This window comes from Phycodurus eques, chromosome 7 (genome assembly GCF_024500275.1).
Source record: "Phycodurus eques isolate BA_2022a chromosome 7, UOR_Pequ_1.1, whole genome shotgun sequence".
NCBI classification, from domain to species: Eukaryota; Metazoa; Chordata; class Actinopteri; order Syngnathiformes; family Syngnathidae; genus Phycodurus; species Phycodurus eques.
In genome coordinates this window covers 2,622,283-2,633,872 of record NC_084531.1, presented here as the reverse complement: position 1 = coordinate 2,633,872, position 11,590 = coordinate 2,622,283, and the positions used below count along the sequence as shown (strand labels likewise).

Here is an 11,590-nt window from a genome sequence, read left to right as displayed (position 1 = left end):
TTTTTTCTCAGCTATTTCTTCACCACGACAGACCGATACACAGTCTGCATTACTCTAGACGGTGCACCGATCTGCTTGTCGATCGCCATTCTGCCCTGTGTCATGAACAAGACCCAGAGATACTTGAACTCTTCCACTTGGGGCAGTATCTCTTCCTAGCCCGGAGAGGGCACCCTACCCTTTTCCGACTGAGGACCATGGCCTCAGATTTGGAGGTGCTCATTTTCATCCCAGCTGATTCACACTCTGCTGGAAACCGCTCCAGCAAGAGTTGAAGGTCACGGCTTGATGAAGAGATCAGATCCACATCATCTGCAAAAAGCAGAGACACAATGCTGAGGCCACCAAACTGGACCCCCTCAACACCCTCCTGCTCCTAGAAATTCTATCTGGAAAGGTAATGAACAGAATCGGTGACAAAGGGCAACCTTGGCGGAGTCAAACTCTCACTGGAAATGTATTCGACTTATTGCCAGCAATGTGGACCAAACTCTGACACCGGTCCGAACAGCCCTTTTTAGTGGGTCCGGTACCCCATATTCCCGGAGAACCCGCCACAGTACTCCCCGAGGGACATGGTCATATGACTTCTCCAAAGTTCACAAATCACATATAGATTCGTTGGGCGAACTCCTATGCACCCTCGAAGACACTTTGAGGATGTAAAGCTGGTCCACTGTTCCACGGCCAGAACGAAAACCACACTGCTCCTCCTGAATCTGAGAATTAGACCTTACCAGGGAGGCTGAGGAGTGTGATCACCCTGTAGTTGGAACACACCCTCTGGTCCCAATTCTTAAAAAGGGGGTCCACCACCCCAGTCTGCCACTCCAGAGGCACTGCCAGGACAGCCCTACAACTTCCAGAGCCTTTAGGAACTCCGGGCGAATCTTATCCACCCCCGGGGCAATGCCACCAAGGAGCTTTTTAACCACCTTGGTGACATCAACCCCAGAGATAGGAGAGCCCGCCTCAGAGCCCCCAGACTCTGCTTCCTCTTGGCAAGGCCGGCCGTTCAGTAGAATTGAGGTTTTCGAAGTATTCGGCCCACCAACTCTCAAGTTGCGGTCAGTAGTGCCCCATTCCCACTATACAGTTTTGATGGTGCACTGGTTCCCCCTCCTGAGATCCCAAATGGTGGACCAGAATTTCCTCAAAGCTGTTTTGAAGGCATTCTCAGTGCCCACACCAAACTCCTTCCATGGCCTGGTTTTTCCTCAGCGACCACACAAGCCGATTCCGCTTAGCTCGCCGGTACCCATCAGCTGCCTCTGGAGTTCTACAGGCCCGATACCACTGGTTTCCAAAAACGCGTCCGGGGATCACCCCCACGACAGGCAAGGACCACCTTACGACCACAGCTTCGCTCGGCCCCCTCAACAATGGAGGCGAAGAACATGGTCCACTCAGACTCTTCCGCCTCCCTCGGAACATGAGCAAAGTTGCGCCAACATCCAACATCCCCCGGACTCACGGCTGTGGTGTCCTTGAGCAAGACACTGATACCCCGAAATGCTCCCCGGGCGCTTCAGCTGCCCCCTGCTCCAGTGTGTTCCGCTAACGTGTATGTGTTCACTGTGATGGGTTAAATGAAGAGAACAAATTTTGTGTACATGCATGCATGTTCATGACATTAAAAGATTCTTCTTCTTCTTCTATTGTCACATGCTGCTATCTGGTCTTACCATATCTAGTATTCAAAGCCTGCAGTTAGTACAAAACGGCATGACTTTTGATTAGGACGAGAAAGAGAAAGAGAAGAGAAAGTTTTATCATATTACCCCGATACTGGCCTAATTTGAATTGGTTGCCTGTCTACTTGAAATGTGATTTTAAGGTCCTGTTACTTACTCACAAGATATTACATGGGTTAGCACCCTCTTATCTCGCTGACTTAGTTGTAATGTTCTGTCCCAAAACCTACGCTCGCAAAATGCCGGTCTTTTGGTGACTCCGAGAGCCAGAAAGAAGTCCACAGGCCCTCAAGCATTTCTATTCGAGCTCCAGTACTCTGGAATACCCTGACTAGAAATGTTTAAATCCCGACTTAAGACATATCTACTCTTGGCATTTAGTTAAAGTACATGTAAGCCTGTTTTACTGCTGCTTGCTATCTCCTCCCCCCTCGTCTCCTGCTTGGTGAGAGGGCTAGTTGACGTTGACCGAATCTGAGGCTGTTGCTGTTTGGATTCTGCACCGACCAACTGGGACAAGATCTGAGAAGGACCACTTCCCCCGGAGTTGTTACCATGGAGGATTCTGCTCTGACCGACCGAGCCAGGTCCTGAGGCAGAACCACCGAAGGCATCATCCCTGAGGCGCCTTTTCTCTTTAGATGGACTCTCATGCCATCTTCATGAACATTCTACAGCATCTTGCAATCGTAACAAACATTGTACAGCACCAGACTATGTGATAAATGTTGTCCACTCGACAGCCATTGCAGTATGGTCATCCTGGAAGGGAGATCCCCCCCATCTGCGGTCCCTTCTCAAGGTTTCCTTTTTCGCCAAATGGGGTTTTGAGTTTTTCCTTGCCGAAATGGGGGAGTTAGATTTGGGGATGATGTCAATCATTGCCAACTCTGTTATATATTGGTTGCATATATAAAGTATATCCACCAATCGTATTTCTCCATTTGGTCTTTTAAAATAGAGATGATCATGAACTGCAGTTACTTTGGTTGCAGTCATATTTTGACCTGTCATATGCCTAGATCAGACTACAGCATTTTAGCCCCGATATTGACCCGATTAGCTATCACAGCCGATTTCCCAAATCGGGCCGACATATTTTGTCGGAAACAACAAAACTTCTTGTAGTGTGACATAATCCACGACCAACGCTTTGGTTTTACGATAGCCCTACGACGCCAAAATGAAAAGTCTACCATGTTTGATTTTTTAAAATTTATATCTTCGTTGTAGTGTGACATATCAACGACAACTCTCCGACAGTGCACCTGACGTCAACCAATGGGATTGCGTATTGTCGCCTCCCGTATTTGCTGTTGTCAACATACTTGCACGGCGTTGTCAATATTTATTCACGCGCACAAACCAATGTTTACCGAATCTTTAGAGCGTGATTCGACAGAACGGCGGCATGTTTACGTACAACCGTTAGTGCGACCACTAGCTTGCTATTCTATATAACGTTTTGTTGCCTGTTTGCGAGCCGTATCGTATTAAAAGTATGTGATCATACCTCAAGCAATCCCGAGCACCGGTGACGACCACCGGTGCTCGGGATTTGTTCTTTTTTCCCCCCACACACACACACACGACCAGTGACACATTTTCTAGTTCCGCCTCCCCAACAGTGTTTGATTTGACAAGAGGCCAGTGATCTTAAAAAATGGGATGTGGTACATGTCGTGTAGTGTTGCCACTGTCTGACCGAGATACGGCAAGATTTGATGGCAGTAGCCTTACATAGTGCAATCGTGAAAGATGAAATGTGTCTTGTGGTCTCATCCAGGCATTAAGGGAATTCATAAAAGTTGAATACGTCTGTTGGCTCTTTTCTCCACTTTTGAATTTGATATTGAATTTGATATATGCATTCTTCAGTAGGTTAAAAACATACTATTCAGTCAATCAGTATTTAAACTGGGATATTTTATTCATCCTGTTCTGGCCTCAAGTGATCCCTTTATTATGTTTTGTTTTTTTGCTGTGTTTTTCTGTTATTATGTGAACATTGAGTACATGTTATATAAAACAAAGAGAAAAGTATTCAATGATCCTAAAATGTGATTTAAGGAATTTCTCAAAAGAATAATCAGGGATGGGTAAGGAGATGGTAAAATAAAACGAGGAAAAAAATGTAGCAGAGCAAAGAACCAGATGATGTAACATTATTAATCATCGTTAATGCCATAATTAATATGAGGGCTGCTTTATCATGCACCCTCCTGTGACAGCTTCAATATTTAATACATCAAATATGAGGTAAAAATGGAAAATACATTATTGGAGGGTAGGCAATGCATAATGATGATCTTTTGTAAGGTAAGGGGGTTTAATGTGGCTTTACTTATTTTATTTTATTATTTTTTTATGTTTCAGTAACAGAGGATCACTGGCAATTGTGTCTCGGATTTTATTTTGTGAGATGGAGAAATGACATCACGAATGGAAACCCTGCCCATGTCTGAAGTGATAAACTGACAAATCTCGCACTTAACACTGACAATATATGATTTCGAGCTTTTTACAACATGACTGGGAGATCCACCATTAAGCGGCAAATTAATGACCTAAAATACACCCTTGATCCATTGCCTTGTACACAAGTAAGATCAGACGTTGTTTGTTTCTTGACTAACTTTTGCCTCCCGTTCGCTGATTGAGTGCTTCTGTACCGAACACAGTGTGTTTTGGGGTCCTATTCCTGGTAGTCTTCATGACAATCGGGGAATATACAAGTGGAAGGTTTTAGACTGTCAATCTCCAGACTCAAATCACATAGAGCATGTCGCAAAAGTTTAAAAATCAAGACAACTGGACGCTTCTTGTTTTTTTTAAATGTTTCACCTTTACCACAAATTCAACTCTACAACACCAGTACCTAATCCAGGACAAAGCCAGTCCACAGAAGTTTTAAGTAAGGTTTAAAACACCTCGGTCCATTTTGGCCGAAACAAAATTCAAAATAGCCTCAAATTACCTGTTTTACCGAAAACGATGAACGGTTCATAAACTCCAGGCCAGATCCAGCCCGCCACATCATTTTATGTAGCCTGCGGAAGCAAATTGTGTATCAACTTCCATGATTCTTGCTAAAATCTGTACCAAAATGAATATGTATTAAAATGAATAATAACTAGGATATTACAAGCATTTTTTTTTGGGCTCCCAAACCCCTTTTTACAGCAACTTGAATAGTTGAACTAACTATTCTTCTGATTTCAAAAGTTGTTTTCCATCAATTTGTTGTGTATATGTATTACTGTGAGGCGATTAATCTTATTTATGGTTTCACAGTCATAACGGCCCTCTGAGGGTAACCTTAACTACGATGTAGCTTGTGACAAAAATGAGTTTGACACGCCTGATTTAAAAGAAAAAGGAATTGCTGCCTACTGCCTAGCTGAGATGGCAACATTGCGACAGCAACAGGCACTGCTCCGTTACAAAGCTTGAAACATATCTTGAGGACAGTTGTGGACTGTATTGCCTCCGGCGGAACGTTTAGCTTTCGGCAGTACCCTTCAACTTTTTTCATGTCTTTTTTTACGCTGGCCCATCTCTGCAGGTTCCCAGTAGATAATCCATCAATGACCAAGGTGTCCTTTCACCTTTCCTTCTCCATGTGCCTCTGGAATCCATTCCAGCATTTTCGCTACTTTTGTGGCAGCAACTACAATCCGTTCCATGGTGGTCTTAGAAGTGTCCAAAGGGGAAGACCGGAGGGGTGCACAATCAGCTCAAGCTGCACTTTGCACTGGTACCGCTTTGTAGCGACAAATCTAATGAATTCAATGCGAGAATATTCATCGCAGGTTTCATCTCTAGGGTTGACATGCAAATTCTGCAGACATATTTTGATGGTTTATTTGTAATAGGACGATCGAGATCCTCCAGTAGGCCGTTCAGACAAAGACCACATTAAATCCTGTTAAAGTGTCATTAGCCTTGACCCACACCAGCATTGCTTAGACTTTTTTTGACTCAGGAGTCATGAATTAGCACCCCAGAAAATGATATAGTTGCTTAAAGCCACTGTGACGTATCAGCTCACTAGCCAATTATTTGGAATATTCCTTTAATAAAACATTATGAAACAAAAATCTATATCGGTATAGTCAAGCTTGCTTCATCTTGCAAGAATATTATATAATATAAAAGGTATTAAACCTGTTACTTACACTCCCCAGTCACCTTATTTTTATCTTGATCAGGGGCAGCAGGTGCAGTCTCAGGTGTGCTTATGTCATTAAATAAATGATGATAATTAATTTTGTGACAGTGTACCAGCTGAATAATTGCTTGCATATGACAACATAACAGATTTGTTATGATCAAGTGAGCAAAAACACACTAATCATAATCAGAGCTGAGAGAAATCAAAAACCTTGCATGCAAACTCAATGACTAATTCTAAAGTTGTGTTTAGACCTGATTATATTTAGATCAGATTACTTTTACCACCAAGACAATATTTCTTGTGTTCAAAGTGTGACAATTATTGCTTTCCAGAGTCTGGTTGCACTTTAGAGAATTTATTTATTGATTTATTTTTAAGAACCTGATAGAAAAATGTAAATAAATTATCATGTGTTGTGCTTTTCTGCTTACTTCCAGTTAGAGAAATGTTTTATCACTGTGTGCAAAGTTTTCTCCCACAGGATGAGTCATGTCCTTGCAGGTGCAAGGACAAATTTGAGCTGGAGTCTTCCTGTGTCTTGATAAGAAGTATATAATTCTTCTACTGTCTCAACCACAACAAAGAGTGTTATGTGCTGATCAACAAGCATGTATGCCCCCACCTTTTTGACGTTGTAACTCATATGTAACAAGGGAACTGCCCTAAAGTAATAAAAAGAGAGAATCCGGCAGAGTGAACTCAGAAAATGGTTGGGGACTGTAACTAAGTACACTCTCGGCCGTTTTCTCCTTGCAAGTCTGAAAACTGAACTACCTCTGTGTCTGTCTTGATTTTGTGTTTTAGGTGTCTTGAACCTGACAGAACCCATTCAAGGTCCATGACACAGAAACTGAATAAATCTGCAAGCAAGTTTTACTTACTAACATTTTTCAAAAGCTTATCCTTAATTATACACCGTTGGATGAATTGTATAAACCACTTACTTGTTTTGTCTTGTGACAAAGGATTTTGTCTATTTGAGATATACAGTGTTCCTACGCCATATCACAATTCACCTATTGTGGATTCAGTGCATTGCGGATTTTTGTTCATATACATATCGCGCATAATTTGCTGTATTGTGTGATTTTGAGTGTATGCTGTAATTTGTTTTTGTGGTAAAATAAACATTTCATGGCCTAAAACAAAAAAACTAAATTCATTAAAATACATATTACAAGGAATAAAATGTGCATAGTGTACAGCAGTCATTCTCAACTAGTGGCTCGGGACCCAAGAGTGGGTCACGAATCCAATATGGGTGGGTCTCGAAGAGATAAAGAAAGAGAAAAAAACTACAGGGGTGCCTCTGTTTACAACGATACTGACATACAACGAGTTTACGAATGGTGCCCACCGTAGTCAACAACACATAAGGGATTACTGGAGTTGGCCTATGCCCAAAAAGCATGCAATTTTTGTTTTAAGTTTAGGAAGTGTGTGGAACAATGGCTAAAGTTCATCCATCCATCCATTTTCTGAGCAGCTTCTCCTCACTAGGGTCGCGTGCGTGCTGCAGCCTATCCCAGCTATCAAGGTTGCCAGCCAATCGCAGGGCACATACAAACAAACAACCATTCGCAGAAAACCCACACAGGCACGGGGAGAACATGCAAACTCCACACAGGTGGGGCCAGGATTTGAACCTCGGTCCTCAGAACTGTGAGGCAGATGTGCTAACCAGTCATTCACCGTGCCGCCTGTATAAATGATATCAAATCAGATTTAAGAAAGACTAAAAAACAAGAAGAATAAAGCCATACAGCACATGCTACAACATACAGTAAATGTAAGGAAACTGCTCCAGATCCACTATACCACCATAAAAACGTTAAAATGGTCAATGTGTGGACAATTTGAATGCCCCAGTGTGTGAATGAGCTGTCATTTCATATCATACGAACATAATCTGCTGATCAAGGTGTGAATCATGTTATAGTGTAATACTGCTTTCAGTGCCTTGATGGTAAAAAAATTGCCGTACCAATTAAGTTCAATAATTGGAACCCAGGAACCTGCATACCTGCCTCAGCCGCCCCGCTGTGACAGACAGCCACAAGGATGCCTAATTTATTTAACCCGGATGCTAAAAAAAAATCTATTACCAGCCAGTCTGAAGAATCTAATCAAAGGAGAAACACAGGAGAACTGGTTTCTCACTCGGACGCTAAGTAAGTTAATTAACACTCCCCCTAATCACGTGAGAAAAATATATACAGTGAGTGTGTGCTAAGTGAGTGATTAAGAGGCATGGCTCCTGCAGGTCGGGCCCAGCCGACGAAGAGGGCTGCCCCACCCAGACCCGCAGCACCGACCCCGGGGCCCCGCCGCCCCCCACCGGCAGCCAGAGCGGCGGACCCAGGTGGGAGCCAGCCGGCACGGTTCCAGCACCCACGGAACATGGGCAGGTCACCATCACACCACCAGATTTAAGGCTTTGTAATTCGCTGTCTTCGTTTGGGGAAGACGTGATGTCATCGTGAAGTCGCCACTTTGGTTCACTTCTTCGTGGCATTGAACCGTATACGCTTCGGTTTGTCCTCGGGTGCCCCCTTGCGGGCGCTCATGTCATTAAGCAGCTCCCGTTCAACTGCCTGAAAGCTGTTAGCCGCCAAGCTGCTGCTCCGCCGTGAGGAAGCTGTTAGCGAACATGCATTGAGACATCGTGTTCACTCTTGGTCGTTGCTGTCGAAATAATAAACCTTAGCTTGCCTACAGCACCTCCGAGTGCTTTCTCCTGCTGGTTTTAAGCTTTCATTGTATGCTGATCTACAATGAGTGCTCTGCTGCGAGTGACATGCGAGCTTGACTCACACGTCGCCTAGCAACCGACCACCATTCGAGAGCACGGCTAACTAGCTGCCTCCACCCACGATCGCGATAGAGTGCTCTTATTAATTTAAAAGCCTCCATTTTCGCTCATTTTTCGAAACGCAGACAGAAAAAGGAATAACCTGCTTTGATTAGATTTTTTTCCGAAAACAGATTTTTTATTTTTTGAAATTTTGAATGTTTATTTTTAAAACGTTTTTTCTTGAATTTTTAATTTTTGGGGGGGAATTTTTTTTTAATTCTTTGTTTGTTTTGTTTTGTACATCTATCTTTCTGTAAAGGGTTTTGAAGCCATTTCTAAAGCGTTTGCTTCTCGTGGAATCAAATTAGCCGGCACGGTGGGCGACTGGTTAGCACATCCGCCTCACAGTTCTGGGGACCGGGGTTCAAATCCCACCCCCGCCTGTGTGGAGTTTGCAGAACATGCCGCTTCGAGCCACTAATTGATTACAACAATCTTCAGCTGAGGGCGCAGGTGGAACAGGCGTTACCACCACCAACTCGGGAACTGTCCTCAGACCAGGTGCCTGGTGTTAGATCACTCGGAGGACTGCGCCCTGTCAGGCCGCACTCCTTCAAGTGACGACACCCCCATTGACGACACCGCCGAGTCCCCTGTAGCCCCTCACCACCGCTGAACCGACTTAAAGAACTCGACACGTTTCTCTGCCATCTTGTCCAATCACGGCACGAAGAGCGCTACTGCCCCAATGTTGCTGGTGGGATGAATGTGCATGACGTCATCCTGACCTTGTGGGCAGGCATATTGGCAATTTCTCAGGCACTGTTTGACACCCTACGATTTTAAGCATCCTGACCTTCAATTAACGCTGAAAACTTTTCGCTTTCCTGTTAATACCGTGCCGCCATCTGGCGTCACTGCAGTGGGCATGTGCGCCTTGAACGTGCAATAGAACCAATGTTCGTTAACTCACTGGTTCATAGTAGTCCCCAATTTGCGGATGTACTTGTCCGACAAGCCGTTCAAGTTGACACCATTAACAATGTTTTATGGTCGTGCACTAATACTGGTTCCGCTAACCGTGTTTTTCAACCATTAAACCTTAAGTTGGGATAAACCATTCCCAACGCTTGCAAAGTTTTGAGCGAAGACCCAATTATAATAAAAGCGTTGCCTGTTAACTTCCCTATTCGACTGGCCATGCGCACTAACCAATCAGTGACCGGTCCCCACGCGTTCTTTCAGCTGTCGCTGCATGCCACACCCCTCCTTGACGCTTTCCGGACTCAGACCACCGTGCTGCTAATTCACAACCACACACGAAGCAACATCCATAATCCCAGATCTACTAGGCTTGGCCTGTTGATCTGCTCCAACTTCCACGACTTCAATCTCACGATCCCCGTGATTGGTCACCTCCCACTATACCTCTCCCTTTTGCCTAGCTCTGGTGGAGTACAACTCACTGTTCCTTCGCGACACATTGCTATCGTTGCAGTGGGACCTAGTGAGTGTGATAACATCATCAGAGTGGACCAGCCTGCGGACCAACACCTGGTGATCCATACACTCAGTACAATCCCAACTACACCCGTAAGCGCGTCTCCCGCGACTCCCTCAAACTCCTTGCAAATCATCCCGTTGGTAACACCGTGTGATAGTCGCCCGCCCCCTTATTCCGAATTCTAAACTCACGTGCAGCAGGTCCTGGCAGATGTTGACGCCCTGAGTTCCAATAACGAATGACAGCTAATCAAACACGGCGCTTCATTCGCTAAAGACTCACTAGGTTGCGGCCTAACTGACTTGCACATGGTCCGCATTCCGACCCCTCCAAATGCGCCGCCCACTTTCGTGCGACAAAATAAAATTCCACTTGTCTCTTACAAGAAACGCTATGTTAGAAAAAGGCATCATTCGGCTATGCAACAGTCTCTGCGCCTCCCTGGCCGGTTTTAAAACCAAACGGTAAATGGAGGCCCACCCATCGACTATCCAAAATTAAACACTCAAATTCCCTTGTCACATTGGCCTATGACCCAGCTCGAACAAGAACTTCCAAAAGTGCGTGATGCAAAATTGAGTAGCCTCTGGCTTTTGGACCATTCTGGTGGATCCTGCTGACCAACACAAATTGGCTTTCACTTTTGCTAACAAATAATACACATTCACCAGGTGTCCATTTGGCTATGCCAACTCACCGGCGGAATTCAACATTTTCCTAAACAAATCCTGTCCTGATGCTGCAGCCAGGGGCAACCTCAACTATGTTGATGACATCATGATGAGAAGTCTCTTGCCGGATGCCCACCTGGTGGAAATTGACCATGTCCTATCACAGCTTGCCGCCCCCGGGGAAATAATCTCCCTCCTAAATTGACAATGGTGCCGCAAAAGTCAATTTTGTGTTTCCCCTGGTTGGCCCGATGTGCATTGAACCCCAATCCAGCCGTATTTAGGTCCTCCTAAACATAAGCGCTCCCACTAATGTGTCCAAACTTTGCAGTTTTCTTGGTGTGTGTAATTATTCCCGGCAGTTCATTGAACTTCCCAGATATGGCGCGTCCCCTTACCGAACTACTGAAAAAGGACACTCCTTTCGTTTGGGATGAAGAGAAAGATGCCGCGATTAAGTCCTGTAAAGAACGGTTATGCTCCGCCCCATGTCTTGCCTACCCTGACAGCGAAAAATATTTTTTCCTCGAAGCAGGTTTTTCGCACCATTGCCTTAGCGCCGGTCTTTATCAAATGTATGACCAAGATAAGCGTGTTGTCGCCTACGTGAGTAAAACTCTAGACAGTCCCGAACTTAAGTACTCAGACTGTGAAAAAGCCCTGCTGTCCACAGTCTGGGCCATCAAGCATTTCTCCAACTACATTGGAGGCCAAAAAGTGACCATTGACACGAACCACCATCCGGTTACC

At 44.7% G+C, this 11,590-nt stretch overlaps 1 protein-coding gene across 7 annotated transcripts in view; it reads left to right on the top strand.

Annotated features, from left to right (window-relative positions):
- The window catches only part of LOC133405008 (RNA-binding protein Musashi homolog 2-like), a 135,919-nt gene extending 128,942 nt beyond the window's left edge, over positions 1–6,977 (top strand). For all 7 annotated transcript variants that reach the window (XM_061681608.1, XM_061681607.1, XM_061681609.1 and 4 more), the window contains one exon: positions 12–6,977. In XM_061681608.1, the coding sequence (XP_061537592.1) occupies positions 12–275 (264 nt within the window). In that variant the 3' untranslated portion in view covers positions 276–6,977. The remainder of the gene's footprint in view (positions 1–11) is intronic.
- The last annotated feature ends 4,613 nt before the right edge of the window (positions 6,978–11,590 follow it).